This window comes from Apis mellifera, linkage group LG9 (genome assembly GCF_003254395.2).
Source record: "Apis mellifera strain DH4 linkage group LG9, Amel_HAv3.1, whole genome shotgun sequence".
NCBI classification, from domain to species: Eukaryota; Metazoa; Arthropoda; class Insecta; order Hymenoptera; family Apidae; genus Apis; species Apis mellifera.
In genome coordinates, this window is record NC_037646.1 from 3,088,999 (window position 1) to 3,115,459 (window position 26,461).

The 26,461-nt window shown below is 28.5% G+C and overlaps 1 protein-coding gene across 3 annotated transcripts in view; it reads left to right on the top strand.

Annotated features, from left to right (window-relative positions):
* Positions 1-2,112: 2,112 nt before the first annotated feature.
* The window catches only part of LOC413555 (lachesin-like), a 164,730-nt gene continuing 140,381 nt past the window's right edge, over positions 2,113-26,461 (top strand). For all 3 annotated transcript variants that reach the window (XM_006558348.3, XM_026442857.1, XM_006558349.3), the window contains exon 1: positions 2,113-2,202. In XM_006558348.3, the coding sequence (XP_006558411.1) occupies positions 2,130-2,202 (73 nt within the window). In that variant the 5' untranslated portion in view covers positions 2,113-2,129. The remainder of the gene's footprint in view (positions 2,203-26,461) is intronic.

Below are 26,461 nucleotides of genomic sequence, written 5' to 3' on the forward strand. Positions count from 1 at the left end.
AAAATTCTCAAAAAAATTCGTCTTTTTTAAAAATTTAAATTAAAAATTTTCTTTTTCATTTTTCATAATTATTATATATAATAGAAATATGTAATGTTTAATATGTGAATAATATTTCATACACATACAAATAATTATAATTAATAATGAAAATAAATAGCTACATGTAATTATGGATTTAGTAGCTCTAATGTTAATTTTCACCCCTTAATGAACGTAGAGTTATCTTACTGATTAAAGGGTTTGCAAGAATAAAGAGGAAATTCCACATTTTGTCTTATTAAAAAAAATATAATCTTCTATTTCGTATGAAAAAAAAGAAATAGCCAGCTTCGAATAATAATGTTGCATTATAATGTCTGTTGCAATGTAACAGAAATTTTTCATATCAATAGAAAAATAAAATTATATTAAATATAAAGCACTCGTTATAATTATAATAATTTTCAGCTTTTTCAATTCACTTACACAAAAATTCCTTACACTGAAAGTTGCAAAATTTAAAGATGTATTAAGTAAAAAAAAAAATATATATATATATAATGCTTTCATGATAAACTGAAAACTTGTTGCCAAATAATTCAAATAATAGAACAAAGATAATTTTCTCTTTACAAAATCAAATTTTCATGAATATAATTAAAGAGAGATTTTTAAATTAAATTTAATTATTAAATTCTCTCTCGAAATAGCCAAGCATTCCTACATTATCGTCATTACATCGAGAATCAAAAATCAAATTCTATTATATCTTCTCGTAGACGAAACGAGATAACGAGATAGAAGATGATGAGTCGACGAAACAATTTCGATTATGAAATCGACCCAGTTGACGAATTAAGCTTGGGAAACTTGGGTTGGACAAAATTATTCGTGCTCACGTTTGGTGTTTCAAATTCTTCGAGATCGGCCGTAATAATGATCGCGTGAAAAGCTTCTCTCGTAGTTTGATTAAACTTCTCGATGCACGATGTAATTTATATTCATCAATGCGCGAGAGCAATTCTTAAAGCTTGTTATAATAACTTTTGCCGGTGAGAGAGAGAGAGAAAGAGAGAGAGATGGTGTTGGAAAGTTGAATTCGGGCTATTGCAGTTTTCAACTTGATAATTAATTATTACGAAACGACAAAAAGGTTGATCCTGCAGAAATTGAGGGGATATCTCGTTATTTATGCATGAAAGAATAAAGCAAATAGGGAAATTGAATGAAACTTTATATTTTCGTCGAATAGTTTTTGGAAAAGTAAATAAACGATGATAAAAAGTGAGAAGAAGCAATAATATTAAAAATTGTATAAAAAGAATTTTTATCGTATAAAAATAAATCATTATAATTGCGTGTTTTAAAATTTATTTCATTCACAAAAATAATTTTAATATTATAGAATTATATAATTTTGTAAAAAAGTTTAATAAAAGAAATTATAAAAATCAATAAAAATATATTTCAACTATTCTATTATTTTTAATATATCACTTAATATATTTTCTATATAGAAATGTAAGCAAAAATTTCAACAATTTTAAAATTTTCAAAAATTTTTCCCTGCCTCTTTGACATTAATTAAATTAATTAAAAAAAAATCCCCCATCAATCTCTCGAAAAATCACGAAAAATTTTATCGACGCTTCATCGACATTTACAAAAGGCTCCAACTTGAAATCAAATTAAATTTCAAATTCTTTTGATCGAGAAAATCATATGTAAAATCCTCGAACGTTGCCACTCGCGATTAAAGTATTTCAATTCTCGATCTGGCGGAAAGAGGAATCCGTCACGATTCTCGGGTCACGATGCAATTAACCGGCTTTTAAGACTTCAGAAAGGGGCGACGAGACAGAGAGGGGAAATCTTAAAGCAATTAAGATTAATGTAATTAGCGTGAAAAGTGACTCGGGAGAGAGAACGAGAGAAATAGAGAGCCCTCTGTTCTACTCCCTTGTAGTATCCCTGAAGAGGCACTCGTGTCGGCATGCCCGATTGTAAACAGATATTTTCGCGTTATTTTCATGGTGGTTCTGGTCTCCGTGGTTCTGCGCATGCGCCGTTCCGTTGGCGGCAAAGCCGTATACGGTCGACCGGCGTACACCAGTCAGTTGACGTAGCCGCGTCGTCCACGTAACAATATGCTCCCAGTTCTCGCGATCACGGTTCTCTGCATCGCGACATGGGCATCCGCGTTGAACGATCCGCTCTCAGGTAAATCAATCACCTGGCCAATTAAAACACCTTTGCACCACGGTCAGTTTATCATTCCCAGTGAGAGAACGAAACATTTTCTTTCCTTTTTTTGCTTATCTTCTTCTTCTTCCATTTTCTTTCTCGCCGCGTTCTCTAACCTCGTTAGCCTGACGTTTATAAGGCTGAGTAGCGCAAGTGGTTCACGAACGTTTGCAAATCACTCGAAGCGGTTAACGGAGACGTGCAACTAGAATGAGCGTAAACGTTCGTTTATGTTTGCCAGTGTTCCCGAGAAATGTTGGTATATATATATATATATATTTACGGAAGATAAACGTCTTTCGTGCACGTTTGTACGAAGGAGTATAGGCTTTTGTGTTTTATGGATCAAGAAATGATTACAGAAGTCCTTCTTTGCTCAAGTTTGGCAAAGATGCTCGACAAAGATCAGGAATGCTTGACAAACATCTTCGAGTGTTTACGTGTAGTTTGAGAGGTTGACAATATCTCGATTGTACTTGTAGTTTCTTCAGAGATTTTATTAAAATTGGGAGTGTGAATTTTTCATCATGAATTCCATTGGAAGATGTAATTCGATTTTTTTAGCAGATAAAGATTTAATAACACATCCGTTTATTAGATTGTGGATTTTTGCAATTAATCAATATATATACACTATTTATTTGATTTTATATTTTTAATTTTTTAACAGTAATTTTTTTAAAACTTTTTTCGTTTAAAAAATTGACAAAAACATAATTCTAAATTAAAAGTTTACGATTCACGAATTATTCTAAATTTTATTATAATATTTATTTATTGTCATATTTTCACACATAATAATCTATTCACATCAAACTTAATGCCACTCACACGTTACAATATATCGAAAGAGTATTTAAAATATTTATAGTTACGAAATTGTGCAATACCAAACCACAAAAGCCTCAAGTGTCTTTAAAACTTGATTGATTTACGTATACGCATTTGCATATCGAATCAGTTTATAATATGGTTATATTCGCGTTTAAATCTCGAAGATCGATAAAAAGGGATTCGCAAATCGTGACAAGAGTCAGAGTGTTTTAGTGTTTTATGTCAAATTCAACTGTGCAAAGTTTCAGTTTTATGTGTTAAAGTTCTTGGAAAGATATGGTGCGTCAAGTCATTTCACGTTCTCTCGAAAGAGAACGTATTTCGAACAATTTCAATGTGACAACGATCGTAAACCGACTGTTTGCTGGTCTGATTGCAGCGTAACAGGCGCAACTGTTAAGGTTTCTCTAAATGAAGGATACAGCAAGATATTGCCACTGCTACGCCTTCCACAATTTACGTGTTGGATTGGATATAATGTTATTATATTTTGCCAATTAATTAATTAGTGATGAACGAGAGTGTTGTTATATACAGTGTTTATTAAATTAGCGATGGAATTGTAAGGCTTGTCGAAGTTGTGAGAAAGTTTTTGTGGTGATTTAATTAATTGGTTAAGATTCTGATTTGTTATTGTGAATCAATATTGAATGAAGTATCGGTGAAATTGATAACTGTTATCTGTTAGAGAAATGAAAGATTTGCAGATTGTTAATTACTCTCTGCTATGTTTGAATTTATTCAAGTTTCGAAATGTTTTTTGCATATTTGAAGTTTTACACGGTGTTTATTCTTGAAGTTAAATTAGAAATTATGTATTCAATAGAGATATAAAAATAAGTGATTTAGAAGTGATAGAAAGTGATAGAATTTTAATTTTTTTTTCTAATGTTTTAAAATGTTAGGTATTTTAATTGAAGTTTTGTCAAATTTAAATACGAATTTTTGAATTCGACATTTTTTATTAAAATTGAGTTTCGTTTACTCAAGCATGATTTTAGAATATTTCTTTTAAATAAAAATTTCTGACAATTTTTTCTTTTATGTTATTTCTTTCAAAATGAATTCGTGTTTATAAACAATTTATAAATCAAAGTTGCTTAGTTTTAATGAAACTCAGTTTTAATGAAAAATATTATATCAAATCAGAGTAATAATTTACGTATTGATATTAATATTATCAATATAACAAAATAGAACATATTACATCAACTTTACAATTTTCAGATAATATCATTTAAATTTAAAAAAAGTTAAGGAATTAAGAATTTTTAAGAAAACAATTTGAATCGACATAAAATTTTTTAATTTTACTACAATACAATTTTTATCACTTTTGTAAATGTAACATTTATTTAAGAATCATTAGAAAAATTGGAATATAATTAATAAAAAAAAAATAAAAGAAATTAATTTCGTTCGTGAAAAATTTGATTTAGAATTAAATAATTTATATCTAATTATATTTATAAAATTATCTTTCAAAATTTCCTGTTTTCTTATTCTATGCAATTTCTTAGTTTGCCTGCGAGTATTTGCGAGTATTTCTCTATCTTCTCACTTCCGCAGATGATTAAACATGGGATTTAATCCTGGTCCCTTCATCTTTGGCGTGTAGTTCGTTACGTTTGCGAGTCATCTATTCACTCATAGAGAACGACATCTTAGTGTTAGTTGCTAGAGTTCATGTCAATTTGTTTAGCATCATTCCATATTTATGCGTCTGGTCAGGCGCATTCACGTTTTAAAGCATTTCAGTTTATACTTTCGTATCCAATTCAATGCCACAAACCTATTTTCAAACAAAAATAACTAAAGATGCTCCTTTTGAAAATATAATATGACACGATGAAAATGAACATTTTCTTTATTTATAAATTTAAGCTTTCGACAAGATCAATAGATTCACTATTGATTGAATTCTCGTTACGTGATTTATTCCAAAAAAAAAAAAAAAATAATATATATTTCACATGAAATTTAATTTTTGTACTAATTTTTGTCTGAATTATTGTGAAAAATTTTTCGAAATTTTCTAATTGTCAAGATTCAAAATTTCATGATAATTAAAACTGAGATGGGGATAAAATATTGATCCTTTAATAGAATGAAAATGATACGTTTTTTACTAAATTTCATAAGATGATATTATTGTATATCATATATATGATAAAGTACATATCAATTTAAATGACAAACATATACAAAAAGTTCAATTAATTATAAACGTTAACTACTATATCACGTTTACATTTGTCTTCATTTGTTAAGTTATCTTTGTATTATTATTATCTATTATCGCGTTCTTATTCGTTTTAATGAAACACACACATCATCCACATGTCTCAAAATCGATATTCTGAGGCACTATTACTTATACATCAGGTGTTTCTGTGTTATTTTAATTTCTTAGTGCATTCACAGTATATGTTATTTCAAATTTGAATAATTTTGAATTTTATGTTGATTCAGATACAAATAAGAAAATAAAAAACTTACAAAATTTTGAAAAGGAAATAATATATAATAAAACAATAGTATGAAATGAATTAAATTTTGCAATATATGTGATAAAATAGATTTTGTGTGAAAATTTATTCGTAGTCTTATGTAATAAAAATACGTTTAAGAACGAATCAAATATTCCATTTAAGGGAATGTTAAAATAATTGAAAATTTGGTAAAAACAAAAAGAACAATCGATTCGAATCTCAGCTAAAAGTGATTCTTTCCATTTATTATTATTTTAGTAACAGAAATTTTATTCTTGATAAATTTTAATTTTCACTCTAAAATTAATAGCTATATATATTTTCCAATCTCTTATTTGAAGAAATGTTATTACTTTGTATTATAATAGAAATTTTATTTATTCATTTAAATTTCAAATTCTATTCCAATTTTTTTTTATAAAAATAATTACTATTAATTATTTTTATCTCTTGACACGCAAACGATTTCTTAACAAATTATTATCTCATTTTGTTCATCAACGAGAAATTTACGAAAGATGATGATCCTTTCTTCTTCTCATTCAAAAAATTTTAATTCAATTTTCTTCACCATTAATTATTTCCATTATATTCGTTCAAAATATATACTTTCGACACATTTAACATTATCATTATTATCTCATTGTTGAAAAACCTATATCAAAATAATTTATTTATCTTTAAAAATAAAGAAATTTTAATTCGCACACTTTTAATTTCTTGAAATTATCGTTACAATCACGCATTATTCATCGTTCAAGAAATTAACGAATCGTCTCCGGATCCAAACCGCCACCCTCTTAAAATACGTAAGGAGGTTTCCAGGAAAAAGAAAGACTCGGCCGTGACACGCGCGATAGAGCAGGAGAGAGAGGGCGATCGAAATCTTATCACCACGCTGGATCTCTTTAATCACCACCCCCGTTTTACTGCTTCGTGTATGGTTGCATAAAATGCGCGTCAGTCGCTCGCTACGTCAACGCCGTTGGATCGTGTTGTAAATTTAGCCCCTCCATCGATCGTGCAATGGATCGTGCCACGCTCTCTAAATTATCTTTCGTTTTCCATTTTCGTCCCTCGTATTTCATTTAACGACCGGACAATCTAAGGAAATTCGAATGCTTCGTTCGGATAAACAATGCCGTTAAACTGGGACGACCTCGCGCTAAAAGATTTCATTGGAATTAAATTTTTTGAACGAAATGCTTGGAATTCGGAATCCATCGGAATCGTTGATGGTCGATTTTTGAATATCCGTGGGGATAAATTATGAATTGATGTATATTGAATGTAGGTTGTTGTAGATGTAGAAGATAAATGTATAGAAATTTTGTTTTCGTTCACTGAATCTGATATTTTGAAAGATATCCATACTTTTACTTGGCACACATAACAGGATAGAAATTGTACAATTAGGAGATCAATATATATATTAATTTCTAAATGCATCTACTCCTATTTGATAAAATTTGTAGGATAATTTATATTTTCTTCAAAATTGGCAAAAATTATAATGAAATATACATGTAATAATAATAAATATAAAGTAATGTTATTTAATCTGATATTTTGTATGATAAAGATATTAAAAATGATATGTATTAGAATATGTAAAAGAAATATATACAGTTTAAAGTTTATAAAGAGAGATTATATATATGTCTATTCAAAAATAAACTATTTAATCAATTATAATTTATTACTAACTCAGTGATTATTAATAATAATTAGATATATTATGGATAAATATATATTATGTGATTTTGGTTTGATTTATTCCAAATTTTATTATATTTTTCAAATAGATAATTTATAATTTTCTCACATAAGTTTTAAAAATAATTAATTATTCGACAATAAAATATTATTTCAAATAAAAAAATCACAAAAATTAAATTATGATAATATTGATGATATAAAAGTATTTAGTAAAACATTTCAATTATATTCACATGTATAATGAAAGAGTTAAATAACAAATTAAAATAAAAAACATATATATATAAACGAATAAAACGAGTAAAACGAATAATAAATTATACTTAAAGAAATAAAATTCGCGACATTGAATGATATTTGATGATGTATATCTAAATAACAGTTTATCACAATGGATTCTATTGTAAAGAGGGAGATATTTCAACTAATGGCACAATATTCCACGAAAATATATACATACATATATATATATATATATATATATATATATATATATATATATATATATATATATATATATATATGATATTCATGTATTGTTTTCTGACAAGAATCTCTACATCGATATCAACTCAACTTTGAATTATGGAGATCCTCATAATTCTAAACTAAAATAAACATATTCTCTTTGATTCTATAATATGCATATATATAATAATTATTTTAAAATTTATGATATTATGTTTTAAAATAGTGCACAATAAATTAATTTGCATACTGTAGAATTAAAATTGCATGTAGCCAAAGTATAACCCGTTGAAATCATTATCGTGATTAATGTTGTTCTATATACTGACTCACATATTAGAAAATTAATTAATTTTTTAGAAATTAAAAAAGAAACACGAAGTAATTAAGTTATTAATTATTTTTAAGATTTAAATCAGATAGAGTTCATAGTGTAATGAAGAATTTTATTTTATATATCGTTTAATATTTATTTTATTCTTTGATAATTTTCCCAGAAAAAAAATAATAAATAAAAAAGTAGTTGACAATCAATTTTTCATAAAATATTGCCATTAAATATTTATTATTTATTTCTGTGAAAAAGTGAAATACTAGAATGGAATAGTTAGGAATCGATATAGTGAATCGTATTTTATGCGTTATCTATGGTTATTAATAAGCTTTCTCAAGGATTTTGAATTTTAAAATTCATTATGAAATAAAAATGTGGAATTTATTCTTGTCACTGTAATTCTATTAATTAATTAGTAGATCATTCAATGTTATTTTCGTTTATACATCAAAGGCTAACGTGTCTATTTCTCATTTCATAAAATAATAAATCAAACAAGATAAATTGCACTATCAAATTTTAAGTTAATTTGATTTAAATATATCAGGATTTTAATTCCTTTCTTTTTTTAACTATAATAGTACAGATAATATAATAATTACTAGTAATAGCTTTATTCTTGATTACATTCTTGTTTATCAATTTGGCTAAGACTACATCTGACATGATCTTTATTTTATCACAAGAAATTTTAATCTTGGTCATATTTTCATTAATATATAGCATTCACACTATATAGCAAGAGGCTAGCAATTGGTCATCAAACAAGTTTGTTGTGGTGGAAGGAAGCTCTGATGAGTTCCTCGTCTTTATGGATGCACCTCATAGCTATGTACTATCCTTCAGCTTGCAATTACCAGGGGTGACGAGCTGGATAAATTGCCCCGTCATCTTTTAATCAGTTCATTTAGCTAAAATACGGAAAGCACGATCTTGACATTTCAAGGAGCAAGAAAATTTATTCTCGAACATCCTGTTATCGGTATAGGTTAATGAACAGAATGAGTTCATTGAAAATGTCATTCAATGGTAGAACTCTAGTTGACCACTGCCTTTGAATACTTGATCGTGATATGCTTGTAAGCTCAAAGGATTAAAACGCACAATGGAATTCAAGCTGATGAGTTGTATAAATTATTCTTCTATTTTTTAATTTTTACATTTATATTCAAAATTTTTGTTATCCTTAAAAAATGTAATTCAAATTAATAATAAATATATTAAATAATTCAAATGGATTTGAAAATATTTGACAAAGGTAACAAATTTTAATTTTAAAAAATCTTCAGAGATGTTAATATAAGAGTTAATTACTTCATTTTACATTATCAATCTCATTATATAGGAAATTTGATTACAAGTAATGTCAAAAATTATAATTAAAACTTTGATAAATTTTATACACATATATATTTTTTTAATTAATTCTTGATCATATTTTGCATACTAACTAATTATTATTAAATTTACTTATTTTATAATATCATATGCAAAATTTATTACAATTAAATTTTATATATCTTAACCTATTATAAAATACCACTTACCCTTACTTATAAAATACCAATTTTAATTTTTAAGTAAGTAATTTTGTAGTACAAACTATAGAAATAAAAATTTGAAATACAAGACCAAATAATAAATCTTTTTTTGACGTTTTCCACTAATTCTGAAAATATTAAACTTCTGATACATTAATACAATTCAAGTAACATCCTTTCGACCTAATAATTATACCAGACAGAATTAATAATATTAGCGAGAATCAAGGTATCGCCTAGCGGTCATAACAAGTACTATGAATCGGCATATGACTAATCATAGTGACTAATCATAATCATGGCCATCTAGCAGTAATAAAGGATACTAACTTATTCAACTGATGAAACGTAACAATTTAAAAGAAAAGCATTTCAGAGAAAAAAAGAAATTTTTCAGTCTTCCTGTTATCAATACTAATAGAATTATCATTCTACCATTGAATTATGAATAAAATCATCTCTTTTGAACACAAGATCACGATATCCTCGCGAATTTACATTTTTGTATTTATCAATAGGATTAAAGCATACGATAAAGCTCGATGTCAATAATATCGAAGCATTTATCACTTGACGTGGACAAATCCATCGTTAATCATCAAGATTTGTTTCGATTTATCGGTTTATTATGTTCTTTCTCGAGAGTCAATTGTTTGGAAATGAAATTGTGGCATTGTATCACTTTCTTTTCCTCCTCGACATTATGCCCCATCATCCTCTAACGTCCACCATCTCACGCTTAACCGCGCTCATGGCAAGTATAAATTATCACGGGCGGAAGTTAGTCCAACCAACTCTCCTTATCCTCTCGCGTGATAATAATTACTCTCTCTTTCTCGGCCGGTCGGGTGGAAATAGGTTCTTTAGTCCTCTGACGGGACACTTCGTAGATCGTGCTAGAGATCCCTCGTTTATTCGCGCCGAAACGATTATTCTTTACGTCCATTGGCCGCAGGGGGGAAGATGCACGTGTCTGGTTTGGTGATTTAAACAGCAAGTTCGAAGGTGACGATCGGTTGAGGTGTCTCTTGAATTTCGAGTTTGAACCGAGCGTTTTTAATGTAGAAGATTATAATTTGTGTTATATTAATGTAATGATCGAATATTATGTAAATTAAATATAAAATGTAAATTGACTGTTAAAATAAATATACAAATACAGTCCATCAATTAGTAAAAATGAGGATTGAAATAGGGAAGATTTCTGAAATGTTGTTTGAATTTGAAATAAAAGTTTTTGATTTGGCTATTAGTATAATGGCTATTATTATGATATAAGTTAGGAATCTTTTTAATATTATTTTAATTTCAATTTGAATCTTAGATTTTGGTTTTTAATGGAAAGGCTTCTCCAAATTTGTTTGAATTTGACATAATTCAAATTTCTTTTTTCTAATATAGATAAAAAGTGTAACTTGTTAGAGAAGAATATTTTAATTATATAATTAAACATAAATTTCTATTTATAATATTATTGTAATATAATAAGTGAAATTTTTGCATACAATATTGTAATGTTGTAATCTTTTAATATTATAGTTTTAAATTTTTCATGATATAGATTTTTAGTTTGATTCAATAAGATTTATATTTAATTTATGTATTCATTTTATATAATTTAATAGAATTAATAATCAACGAGATGTTTTGTAAATATAAAATGTAAATTGTCTGTTAAAATAAATATACAAATACGGTCCATCAATTAGTAAAAATGATACACATTCGAATATCTTTTTTAATTATTATTATATTAGTTTTCCATTTATTTTAATAATATATACGTACAAAATTTAAAAAGTATTTCAATAAAAATTCAAAATACTAGAAAATTATTTGCGCAATAAAAAACTATTCGTTACATTCTGTTGGTGACATTTTATTTTACCTCTGACACTTTATTTCTCGTATGAATTATAGACGTGTTTCTTCTACATTTATATTTCAAGAGAAATCGGGTGACAAAATTATATTTAAATTATCGATTATACAAAATTATTATTTGTATAAAATAATATTATTGTGGTATTATTAAATTTTCCAGCGGCTTTGTTTATCCGCGTGGACAATGAAATAAAAAAACTGCACGCGTTGATTGGAAAATTTTTAAATGAAGATGAACGCGTATCAGTTTTAGAAAACAAATATAAAATGAATAACAGGATCGAAGCGAAACGTAAACAAAGAACGAATTGAAAACGGTTCAAATAATTATAAAAGTCATGAAAATTTATTTTCTTATTAACAATTTATTAAAACGTTATGAAAAATGGACTTCAAAATTGTAAAATATAAAATTATATAATAAAAACATTTTTAAAAAAGAACATAATACTATGCACTACATTCTATAATACTAAATAACAATCTTAATAACCAAAGAATAGTCTCCAAAACATGTTGCCAAATTTTGTCTATTATTATATCATTCGATGATTAAAATAATTTTAAAAAAATTATCTAAATTCCAAAAAACAATTTATAACAATATTCCTCTAACGAACACCTCGTTTCACCTCGAACCACAAACAATAAAGATTATTCACCGATATTCAAAGATTTAAGACCAATAATAACAGCAGAATTCCGTGGGAAGATATCAGCATTAAGATTAAACCGAGTCTCGTTAAGCCGGCATCGAGTTGCGAGGAAAGTTTGTTATTCCGGTTTAGAGCAGCGTAGACATAAAATTGAAAGGATAATTGGAACAACGGCGGAGGATGGGCGTTCGCGAATTAGGAGATACGGTGCCGCCTATTATGCGCATCTTGCGGTGTAATCGGCCAGGCTAATGACTTAGCGCCGAATTATCGCGCGTCGCTCCACGTCCTCGTAAATCTACCGCCCTCTCTTCTCTCTAATTGCGCGGACATTATTACCCGGAATTAGTTACGAATTTACTACCCCCGCGGAAGAAGAAGGAGGAGAAAAAGAAGAAGGATATATACGAATTTAACCCATTTGTGGTGAATGATATATTCGCCGTGTCAGAGATTGTTGGGAACTTTTTCGTTGGACAAGTATAAATATCCGTGGTCCGAGTTAGAATTTTGTTGAACGTTGATTAGTGAAGTTTTCTCGCGTAATTGGGTTTTTTTCACGAACATTTCCTATTTTGCAACCTTTAATTTTTAGCTAGCGTTATAAGGTATATACATTTCTATATTAAATGAATAAAATTTCAAAAATTTTGAAGTTTAGAAAAATCGAATTTAGAGATGAACTTTGTAACTGTAACTTCTTCTTTAAATTATTTTGATTCTTAATATATTCATCGTTATGATTAGAGAGGCGACACTAGCGCCACGTAACTATTAACTACGAGTACTTAATATATACTTATGTAGTTCTTCATCTGTCCCTTTTTTAAATTATTCTCTCTCTTGTTTCAAATTATTATATCTTTTTAATGAGATTTAAACGGATATATTGTAGAAAATAGACCAAAAACGTATTGAAGTTTCAGAAAGTTTCACCAACTTTGACAAAAAAATAATTAAATCAAGAACGAATCAAGCATCATTGTGAAAGATGTTCTTTTGTTCCACGAGATGGCTCCAAACCACGAAGGAAAAAAAACTCTTTACTCTTTACGTAACTCGACTGTTACGCCAAAAAATGACGACGAATCAGATCGATGATCCTTGTTTTTTTCGCGATTTTAAATCAAAGAAAAAAGGGGGAGACATAAGAAGAACGAGTGCAAAAAAGGCGAATCACAATGCGAATATTTTTATTAGACAGATATGACGGATAATCCGAACGTAGGACTATGCATTATTCAACCGGCAGATTTCCCCTCAGTGTCTATAATTTACACCCCCCGTATCTGTCTTTGTAAAATTTAAATCTTCATTTCTCCAAGCCGAGTTATTTTCCTTCGTTTCGTCTCCAAGTAAATACATTATAACGCGTTTTTGTCGAATAATGTCAGGTTTTTCCATTCAAACATCTTTAATCTCGATGTGTAAACAGTTCAACTACACTGTTCGAATCGGTGCTTGATTTCCTGTTTACATCCCCCTCTTCCCTCATTTCATAGATAGCATGTAAATTGTGGATGGAAACAAAGATGATGAAGACACAGTTTTTGTCTAATCTGAGAAATAATATTTAATTAATAAACGATATATATATATACATTCTTTGAACGATGAATTTTCTTTTCTTAATTTCAACCATTCACGAAATTAAATAATTAAAATTTTGCTCTTTATTTAATTTATAATACGGGAATAAAATCGAGATATTGAATTCAATACGGGGATATCATTGCATTTCAACAATTATTTCACGCCTAACCACGACGTGTCATCGAATGATAGACGTCGTACGCGTTATCCGTCATGCTTTTCCAATCCTTCAAATGACGGCAAGGATGAAGCGTTTAAATTAATTGCATCATCGATTTCAACGAGCATAGGGCACCTGATTTAATTCGTTGATTACACAACCTGACTGATGTTTGATTTACCGCGTTATTTCGAGTTATTAGATAGTGGTCGAACGAAATTGAGGCTGCATATTTCATTGGCGAGGTTTTATTACACTTTGCCTATTTTTCTTTTTTCCCTTTCCCGAGCTTCATTTTCTCTCAAGCCATATTACGAACACGAGGTGTACTCTTCTATTATTGCTCTTTTCGAACGATTCTTTTTAAATGGAATTGATTGTTTTTTAATAATAAAAAATAAAATTTTATCGTGTAGATTTAATATATGAAAAATAGTTTTATATACATATCGCTAGATGTCGTTTAAAATGTATTTTTTAAATATATCTTTCTTGTTAGTTTAATATTATTGAATTTATTGGAATTTTAAAATGAATGTGTACAATTATTTTTATAATATAAATAAGCAAATTGACAATGATTCTTAATTCAAATTCTTAAATTTATTTATAAGTCGTATTTGTTTTTATTCGAAATTATTTAGTAGATCTATAATGAGAATCGTTGAAAATATAAATTAAATTATTGTTGAGTTTAATAGGAGTTTAAATTCTTTTTGCGATTTATTATTTATTAATAATAGATTTTAATCAAGAATTAATTTTATGGAAATGTTTTTATATCTATCTGGATCAAATTTCCAATAGTCGTTTGAAAACAGAAAAATCTTGATTCTATTTGGATTTAAATTGGAAATCATATCAATCCAAAATATCTAGAAATGAACTAAGAATAAAGTAGAATATTAATCAATTTATTTTATTTCAGCGATTTTATTTCTTCTCTAATTTTCAAATTAATTTTTTTGATTTAATATTTCCTCTTTCAATATTACAATGATATTTTAAACATTCTTATTCAATAATTGAAACAATTTGAATTTAAATATCCTATTTTTCGATTTAGATTCCACGATGAAATTAATGATCTCGAATTGAATTTCGAATATAATATATATGATTTTATTTAAAATAAGACTTACTCTTCCAGATGAGATAGAATTTCAAGGAATGTGGTATTATTTTGTAATTTTTGAATTATCATTTTTTCATTGTCCGAAATCGCGAACGAGATCGTAATTAATTAATATTTATTAATTAATATTTATGCAGTGGCGTCATTGTCAATTAGGTTGACGTTTTGGTCTCGCAAAAGTCATTTTATACCAGCAGCTTGTTAAATTTGCAGTGAATTATGCACACGTTATAATTGAAACCACGAATGATATTTCTGTTTCGATAAATTATAATAATAACGATACATACAGAGGTGATTCGAATATTGTTATAAGAAATCCTGTGAATCGTTCGTGTAACACAATTTCCATTATTATTTTAATTGAATATATTTATTTTCGAATATACTTGTACAATTATTTGCAAAGTAATATTTTATATTAGATCGGTAAATAATTACGAGTTTCGTATACTCTTTAATAAATTATACAATATATTTATTAATTTCATCATAATGTTTTTCTTAATTTAAGTAATTTCTGTCAATTCAACAGATTTCCATTAAATATTACTTTAATTAAAGTTGAATCTCATTTATAATTAAAGCAGTTGTTTAATCGGATTTCTCATTTCGTTGTGATTCTTAAAGTGAACCTTTTGAGTTCATATTGCATTGGAGAAAATAATAATACTCTACTAAAAGTGCATTAAAGAGTAAAAGAGTCAAAAATAAAGTTTTTATTTCAATATTTTTTCAAACAACGTCTTAAGATTTATCTATATAATGTTGAAAAATGTGATTCATAAACACAATTGATCAATTGAAAATCATAATTAATCGCACAATATCTATTAATATAATTTAGATCAAAATTTTTTCTAATACTATATGTATATCTTTGTATTTAATGAAATATTTTTATAATATGTTATTTCAAATTCAAGAAGCTAAAAAAAAAATAATATAAAATGATAAATTTTTAATAAAAATTATTAGATTATTTTACATATAAATTTATAATCAAATTTCGTTTAAATAAAATTTGATAGAAATGAACTTCGATGATATGAAAATGATCCGTGAATTGAAGAAAAATGTAATTTTAAAAATGTTGTATATTATATATTTGTCAAAGAATTTCACATTATTAATTTCAAGTTTTTTGAATGGACGTTTTAATGAGAGATCACGAAGCTCATAGGTAATTTAACAAAATGTAGTTTAATGTAATTAAACAAAACTGGGGCTCATTTAATACGGAGTTTGTAACTGCGAACGTGTTATGTACTCTCTCATAGTTTGCCTGACTTTAGAACTCCAACTGCTTTCCACACTACTACTTGTTTTTGTATGAACAACATAACACGAAATATTATTAATATTGTTAAAAAAAGAGTCAAATTGTCTAATATATTATACATTTCACAGTTTTTTTATATTTCAAGCTATAATTATTGTACTTTTAAATTTATTTCAATAATTGTAAATATTTTTTGAAATTGTATATTTGATTTGTGAATTTTTAAACACCATGCTATATTATTAAATTTATTGTATATTATACAAAATATTTTTGTATTCTATGTTTTCCATTTTCCATTTTTAATTAAAAATATTTTGTACATGTTTTATCATTTTGTCTGATCAATTGTCTACATAAATAGATAAAATATTAACCACGATTAAAATTCTTTTATATTATCAAGAATAGAACAATTATCTATAAAATTTGGATAAATTCAATCTTAAAAAACATTGAAAATTGTATAGCATCTTATTATTTTGTCCAACAATATAGAATTTATACAATCTAAAATTTGAATTATGAATTTTTGATTTTTCAATTCAATTTTCTCTTTTTAATTTTAAATATGCTCTTGTTAACTAACGGAATAGAACCTTATCTACAAAATATTACTACGTATTAAATAATAAAATTTAAAATTTCGTTTTCCAATAAAAAGGTAGAGAAAGAAAAAAGTTGAACAATAATAATAAAAATAAAACTTTCCACGAAATTTTTCACCTTCTATCACGCATCTGTACAACTCCATCGCGCCATCTACGCGATCTTTATTACTTTCCAACAACAATTCTTCCTCCTTGAAACGTTTAACTTCGCTCATGACAATAATTATCACATGGCACATCTATGATTGGCAAATAGAGCGATATTTGCCGGTACGATTTTGCGTTTGATTGCATCTAATTCGCAAACAGGGAACCACCGTCAGTCGATGCATCCCTATTTGCACGAACACTCGGTATTAAACCGGCAATTCGCCACTTCGCACCCCCAAAATCTACGCGCGAGAGGATAGTGCGTGGGCAAACACACATGATGGACTTGTCATCTCGAAACTTTCACTTTTCTTTTTTTTTTTTTTTTTTATGTAATGGAAGTCTGGCAAGAGGTTAAGAAATTATATATATATCAATACTCAACTTCTTACTAATCTCGCTTGTAAAAAATTTAGTTTCGAAGTCATTAACGACTATACCATAGCACAGTTCGGGAAAGTTTGGTTGAAAAGTTGGAAAGTTATCTCGATTGAGGTAACTTTAATTTTAAACAGTGAAATGTTTTGCGATTAAAAAAGAGTAATTAAAAAATTACTGTATGTTACTTGTATCTTTAACTTTTGTTAATTATAATTTTCATTATAACAATTTTTCGCAATTTTCTATATACAAATTAGTATTGTTTGTAAATAATTACAGGCTAAAAGAAATCGTTCTCTGTCATAATATTTTTTTTTCATATTTTGAATTTTTTCAATTTTTAATATCTTGTCGATGCTCAAGAATTTTCCTTAGAATACGATTAAAGTTTAAAATCATAATATTTGATTACGATAGAAAAAAAAAATGTGAGAAATATTTAACATATTTGTTCATGCAAAAGTTCAAAACATATGAAATATGAAAAATATGTTTATAAAATTGTTTGCATTGCATATTTAAGTAGTAGTACGATAATATTCAATAAAACGTTATTTAATATTTAATAAAATGATATTATCATTAAAGACTCGTGAAATGAACAAACGAAATTTGTTTTCCACTAGATCTCTTGGATCTTTTTAATCTTCTTAAAAAAAAAAAAAAAAAAGAAGAAGCAAAAAGGAAATATTTTGAATTAAATGTGCAACCAGTTAAAGAGATTTAAATTATATAACGGGAAATTCTTGAAAAATATAATCTCTTTCAATCACGTTATTTTCTTTAAATTTTCGGTACGTTTAAAGCGAATATAATCTCGTAAAAATTTTTATGTAAATGTTAAACGAATGGATTACAAAAAGGTTATAACGTTACAACTTCTCAAAGTGTTTAAAATTTCTGAAACCCTTAAAAAAAAAAAAAAAAAAAAGAATGGAAATTGACCTTTTTTTCTTTCTCTCTCTCTCTCTCTCTCTCTCTCTCCTTTCCCCTAAATTTAATATTTTATCGAGGAGAACAATGCACCTCGATGCGGAAAGAACAATAAATGTACTTTTTAGCGGTGAATGAAATTCGTTCTATGTCAAGTAGACCGGTGACGGAAACAGTGAAAGAGGTGTGTAATTTTCAACGGTATAAAGAGTAGCATAGAAAGCTTGAAAGTTTTACAAACAATCCATCAGTACCGTTTTAAATGAAAAAGATACAATTATTAAATCACGAAAAAAAAAAAAGACAATATATAATAAAAAACAAGGCAAATTCATTTTATAAATACCGAAGAAAATGATTTTTAATTAAAGAAAATAATTACTTTATTGTTAATATATATTAACAATGTGAAAAATTCACTCAGTAACAACAGTAATAATTATTTTTTATTAATTCGAAATATTATTGCAGATAAGATATTTATATATTTTTTTTCTTATATTAAGAACTTAATTCAATATTTACATTATAAAATTCTTATATCCACTTCCTGTCTACACATGCATTTTCATCGGAGGGAGGGAAAAAAAATTCATTGTTTTTTAATGCACCGAAAAATTTTCGAGAAAAAAAAAAACGAAACGAGTGTTGATCGAGCAAGTGGAATAACTCGTTTTTCCAGGAACCAATATGATGGGCTGAACACAAAGGCTACAAAGAAATCCAAACAGACCGCCAAATCATTATACTATAAAAAAAAACATTTCGGTTTAATATATTTCCCTCCCCCCTTTTACTTTCATCGTGGTAAAACTTGTTTCCACGTTTTTTTTTTTTTCTTCCCCTCTTTCACCCGTCTCAAAGCATCCCGTTCAACGGCAAAACCTTTTCCATTCTGACGAATCAAACCGGTTTTTTTCAATCAACACGAGGATAAACACGTAAATGTATTTAACTTCTTCGAAAAAAAAGAAAATGAAATAAAATAAAATACCATTACTCCTTTTCCCTTCATTCGACGACAGCAAAGGCGCGCCTCATCCCCCAACTAGAAAACGGAAGAAAAATTTCAATTACTTCGTCGAGACTAGCAAGGTTTCTTTCCGAGGTTGAGCCTCTATGCCCGAATAATTAAAAGCGGTTTTGCGCTTTCATTCCGCGAAGAAAAGTGCGCACGTTGGTTGATGTCGTGTTACCGAATCGTAGTCCCTCATTTAACTTTCAAACTTCTCCAACGGGGGGAGGGAAAAAAATCAGATAAACCGGGTACGAAACGGCGAGGGAACCCGATACACTCTCGCCTTTATCGCGAGACATCTCGAACCGTGATTAACAATTACCGGGTAAAACGTGTAAAATGAATTTTCTCTGATCGTTGGAGCTGGAAACCGCGTTCAACCACGTTCGAATTTATCGAGAAAGATAGCTTGGAAACTAATTTTAGTTTATAATACCTGGGGTGCAAGTCGAAAGAGGGTGATCCCTCGTGCGAAGATACATACGCTTAACAAGAAGAATGAAAAATGATAATTTTTTATTTGGAATTTTTTTTTTTTTCATCAGTGAAAATTTAGTCAATTTCATTTTCGTAAATTATTTTAACCAAGTTATTTGTTTGTGGAGGAAAGAGAGAATGATGAATTCAAGAAAAAATATTTATGTTTTCAAAAGTAACTCATTAGTAAATTTTTAAAATTTGAGAGTTCTTTTTTCAAGGATTTATTTATTTATTTATTTTTTTTTTTAAGTTTTAACTTGCACTTTTTATCCCTCGTGTTTTCAACGAATAGATACAAAGTTATGGAATTTTAAAGTTGACAACTTTTTTTACGATTAAACACTGAAAAGTGTCATCGCGTAAAATTCAGTCATCAAAAATTGCATAAAAATTAATGTAAATATTCTATGCGAGGAGGGAGAATGCAGTGATGGTTAAAATGATCGTAACTGTGGTTGAATAAATTTTCAAAGTCATAAACGTTCTCTTCGGATAAAAAGGAATTTACCTCTATCTATTTTTCCTTCTTTATTTTTTCCCTGGTTGTTTTGCTTCGTCGGGAAGCTTATCAATCTCAGCTTGGTCCACGACACGTGATCGAGCAATGTCGATGGTTACCGGAAGACGAGTGGCCTCAGTGGTTCTCCGAAAGCCGATCGATGTCCTTTACAACTAACATCTAAACGTGGAATACAGTAGAACCTCCATTATTCGAACTAATGGATAAAAGAATTTCCAAAAGAATGGTACACAGATTTTTCTGTGAATGAATGAATTATTCTATATTTCAAAGAAAATAATATATCTATATCTACAATTAAAATTATATGTAGTAATACGAGAAAATAGTTTATTGTAAAATTAGAGATCCTATTTTTTCAGCTACCAAATTATTATATGTATATAAAGAAATATCCAAATAACTTTTCGTGGACTTTTCTATAATATTCTTGCAATTTTCTTGAATATTTTCGATATCGTTTCAATATTTAATATATTTCGTTAAAATTGTTGATATATGTTAGTACATGTGAGGATCAGTTTCATTAAATTTCCATCGAATAGGAAAAGACATTTTTATATCATTGGGAGTAGAGGTATAATACATTTTAAATAACAGGATATCGGGCTATTCGGATACTGGATAACTGGAGATTCTACTGTTTGCGAACTTAGTACGATCTTTGCCACGATTTAACCCAGATGAAAGCTTTCATTTTAACCGATCCAATCGAATTAAAAGCTTTTATCGTAGCCATGCTAAACGAGTGAGGGACATTAATCCTGGTTAGTTTGGCTAGATCAGAAGAATTTATTCAAGTTTGCTGGATTGAATTACAGACAATCGAAGGATTTTGCATTTTCAGCTGGTTTTTTCGAATGATAATGGCTGTTTTTTTCTCGTTTTTTTTTTGATTTGTAATAGCTAATATCGAATATTTTCTTATTTTCTATATTAAGCACTTCTTTTCAACTTTTTAATGTTTTATTAATACTATCAGATTTTTATAATTATGATCAATTATATGTACAATTCTAATTATTTTATACAATATTTTGATTTGAATCTTGTAAAATAATTTTTAAAGATATACATGTTTTTGTTAAATGAATATGTACTTATATAATGGACTTTTTCTATTTTTCTATATCAATGTGTATACAATACTTTTTTTAAATATTTATATTGATTAAAAATTATTCCACAATACTTTTTCATTTATCCATAATCTAACTCAATCTATCACGAAATCTAATTTCGTTTAAATTTAATAATATTATTTCTGCTATCTTTTTTGCAATATTTTTTTAAATATCTGATATATTATATTCATTGCTCATTTTCGAAAATAAAGTTAAAAATAATAAAATTCGCATAATATAAAGATAAAGATAATTAAAAATAAAGTATATATATATATATATTACACAAAATTACAACACTTTCTCGTCCATTTTGTCCATCTTCTTGGATTTATTCCGTCCTGTCAAAGCGTTCCGTATAATATACACATGAAACTATCTGACATGCAATCGTTACACTATAACATTTTATGGCGGATAATAAAAGCAAGAATACATATTAGCTTTGCGAGACGGATGATTAACCCTTTAAATATTGCACCCACTCCCAACCGCGGCAATAGAAAGCGTTCGTGATTAAATCTTTCGAGGAGATCTGGTCTCGCGATACCGCGGCACATCGATAAAAAACCTTCCTTTAAAATATCCCTAGTCTTTTATTGTTGTTGCGCAGTGCAACCGTGCAAAATTTCGCTTGGACATTATAATTTACATTTGTCGAAAATTACTCCTTTTGTTGTACGACCGATGAATATTTCCCTTGAAAAATAATTTCCAAACAATCTTTCTTACTTAATAATATTAAATAAGAAAGAAGCAATAAAAATTAAGCAAAATTCTTTATATGTACATCATTTTTATGAATATAAAATATAAAAAAGAAGAAAAGAGTACAAAGAAAACAATCAATTACGATCAATCTTTCTCTCGAAGACATGTATAATGATTCTTAAAAAGTGCTTGAGGATCACGAAAACATATTATAAAAAAGGAGGGAAAAAATTGCAGCAAGAAATATTAAAATTCACTGTTAACGCGAAATTCGTGATATTCTTAACAAATAAAACAAATTTTATTATTCGATCATTATCTATCATTCCACAATTGTTTTTAATCAACCGATCCTTCCCTCGGCGTCTCTAATGTATTTCTAACCCGAGATACAAGGTAACCGGTGAAGGGGTGGCCGCGAAAGTCGAAGGGTTCATCGCATTGTGCAAAGTTTCGTGGAAATTTCACTCGAACTCGACGAACCAGTTGGGCGAGCCATTTTCGCGCGGGCGAAACGGAATTGTTAAACTGCGTTTCCGTGGTTGTTGGCCGTCGGGTAGTTGTACACGTGCACGTGCACACCCTCGCGTGCCTGGCCATGGGTGAGTACAGAGTCAGACACCTAGCGAAACGATACGATCTCGCGACGGGGTCGAGTAGGACACACGTAGCTAAACGTAAATTATGGCCACGCTTTGACTCTCTCTCTCTCTCTCTCTGTCTCTCTCTCTCTTTCTCTGTCTCTCTTTCTCCCTACGAAATTTCGCTAACGATCATTTAACCGGCATCCTTTTCTTTTTTCTCTCCGTCTTTCTCGGCGAGCACTCGATTTTTCATCCCGCCCCCTCTTCTTCTTTTGAAGTTTGTTCGATCGTGTCATTAACAGCGGTATCGCTCGATGCCTCCGCCATTGGGTGAGGAACATTGGAAGGAACAATTGGCAAGATATAAAATGATTTTATTCTTACGAGAGTACGGTGATTCGTCAGTTTCAGAGATTTGAGAAAAGGGGATTTCTTTGAATGATTCGGTGGTTCGTATTTTTTTTTTTTTTTTTTGATTATCGAGAGGATTTCAGTATAATAATGGTATATTATTGACTGAGGAGATTGAAAGTCTGAGGGGGAATTAGAAATTGAAATTTATGATGATTTTATCTGCTGTTTAATATCGTAGGTATTCATTTGAGAATTGAAGAGGGAAAAAAAGAGGGTTTCGAGATTTTTAATTTCAGATTTAGGATTGGATTGTGTAATTTATTCTAGTTTGAATTTAATTATAACGCTTCATCACTTTGTGTATTTCATTAAAGTTTCGTGTTATTCGTATATAACAATTTATGATACAATATTGAAATCTTAATTTTTATTCATATTACTTTTATCTAATTATAAGATCGATTTTAGAAACGTGAAACAATATAAAAGTTTTACACGAAAAATTAAGACTATATTTATTATGCTAGAAGTAATTTAAATGGAATATTAATGATAGGATATCTCGATGAATAATAACAGTTTGAATAACTCAAATGATGATTGATTCTGATTCAATAATTATTATAAACATTTATAACATTTCTTGTTCTTGAAGATATTATTAAGGCTTGTATCTTTCAAGATCGAAACAATTTACGATAACTTTTCAATGAGAATAATAAATAAAACGGAAGATACTACAGACAGGTGTTCTATTTCGAAGCTATCCTATTACACAATATTTAATAATTGTTCAAATTTATATCCAACGTCATATTTCAAAGTGTCAATAAACTGAATTTAGGTACCGAAATATATTTGTCTAACAAGGCATCATTTGGTATAATATGATACCAAACAAGCTCAGAAAATTGTCAAGTAAATTTTTTTTTTCATTTTACGCTTTGTTTTTTTTTTTTTTGTTTCGAGAAAAAACCGAGTTTGAAAATCCATTAATTACGTATACAGTTGAATGTTTTCCAACTTTATTATCCAAATTTGTTATATTCGATAATTGAAAGTAGAATAAAAAAGAAATGTACGTTTCAAACAATTTGTTTAATTTGTAAATCATTAATGCAAAATTTATAATAAATAGAGATAACGTAACATCTTGCACATATGATTTAACAAGTGGAATTAAATTTAATTAATTCTCGGAAATATTTCATTGTGTATGTTTCATTAGCTTTATTTAAATAAAATAAATCCGTTATTGTTAAAATTATTACATAAACGGTAGCAGGCATACCGTGATATTAAATGTTATTAAAATTAAAATTTTATTCATCGTTTCATTACGATGATGGCTTGGTCGGATACGATATCACAATTCTGCTGCGAAAATAGAATTTTATCAGAGAATCAGGGAACAAAAAAAAAAAAAAATTACTGTTCTTATTTCAAAGTGTAAATTCAATTTATTAATACTTAACGTAATTTGCATAATATAATTTGTAAATTATCCCTCTATATTTAAAAAATTTTATTTTATCAATCTGATATTATTATTATTATTATATAATTTATCTATAATATTTATTAGTTTCCAAGTCACTGTTGTAAAAAATAAAAAGTGCTCAAATACACTCATAACCCATTGTATCTCATTTATATAAGAATTATTAGAATTTCTAATTTTCAGACTAAGAGTCTCAAATCGATTATCATTTAATCCTTCATTCCTTCACATTCGTCATGTTTCCCTCTCTTTTTTTTTCTTTCTTTCTTTTTTCTTTTTTTTTTTTTAATTGTCACGAAAGACGAGCGGTCGACGCACATTTAAAATTTTATTTTACTTATCCATTATTTTTTCGAAATCTCCTCCCAACGACGATTCTTGACTCAATCCATTAAATTCATCGAATCGATCAAATATTATAAACACCACGGTCGATGCACAGTTTTTACAACGTTTCACGCGTCAGTGTCACGCAGCGGAGGGTGCAGCACAAATAAAGGGTGTATTTTGATTTTACCAACGTCGACGAGTGTTGTTTCACACAACGCAACGTCACCGTCGTTGTTCCTCGCAATATTCCATGCCTCGTCCAACGTTAGACACGGCTGCTCGTCATGTTTCCCCCTCTCTTTTTTTTCTCTCTTTCTTTTTTTTTTTTTTTAATTGTCACGAAAGACGAGCGGTCGACGCACGCGTGGAAACACGTGCTTCGTCTCACGATCACCTCGTGAAATGAAATTGAATCTCGTAAGTGAAAAAAATGACGGATGGATGTAAGATCAATCTTTCTCACGATTTTCAATTCTGTACTTATTTAAAAGAAAAAATAGAGACTTGAAATTAATTGACGTAAATTGTATATGATAAAAAATATGATAAAAAATATTTAGTGCACAATACTTTTTTTTTTTATCATTCTGATACTGTTATTTCTTTGATATTTCCTATTATTAGTTCAAATTTCAATATTATATAATTCTTGTACAATTTTGAAACATTATCAGAATCAATGCAAAATTGATATCTTGGATATCATTGAAATAGATGTATTATACAGAGTGTTATATTTGCGAAACATCTTTAAAGTATATTCTACAAAAGTATACAGAAAAAAACGGTATAAATTTCTTAAATTATAAACAATGAAATAAACATTAGAGACGGAATGGAAAAGCGAAAAGAATAAGAAAGAACAGGAGAGAATCGAATCTCGGAACAAGTTACATTTACCTTTTACCAAACGTAAAAGTACTACATCGATAACTTTGAAATGGCAGCATATATACGAATTGCAAATGCACCAATACGAATTTCTTCCGATAGATGCATACAAAGATTGGAACGAGCGATTCATTTACATTTCGATTCCTTTTGATAGCCAAAGAATCACGTCACGACTATTTCTCACCGAGGATCGATACTGCTCGAGGGGGATCACGACTCGTCATCACACCCGGAACATCAACAAAACGCTTATTCCGCGCCGCACCGCGCGCGTTCATCGAGACAAATTACGTTTTATTCCGCGCGAATTTCCGCGGAATATTCTATTTCCAACCCCTATCGGGAACAACCCCCGCGACGCTCTTTACGTGACTCGATAATTGCGCGCTGAGTACACCCGGGGTTTATCCGCGACACGCGATTTCTAATCGCCCTTCTGAATGTAAATGGCGGGAGGTGAAGTGCGGGGTAATCGATCATCCGGCTAGTGAATGAAGAATTTCTTTCCTACGAATTGGCAATTGTTATTAATTTGATCAATCGAAT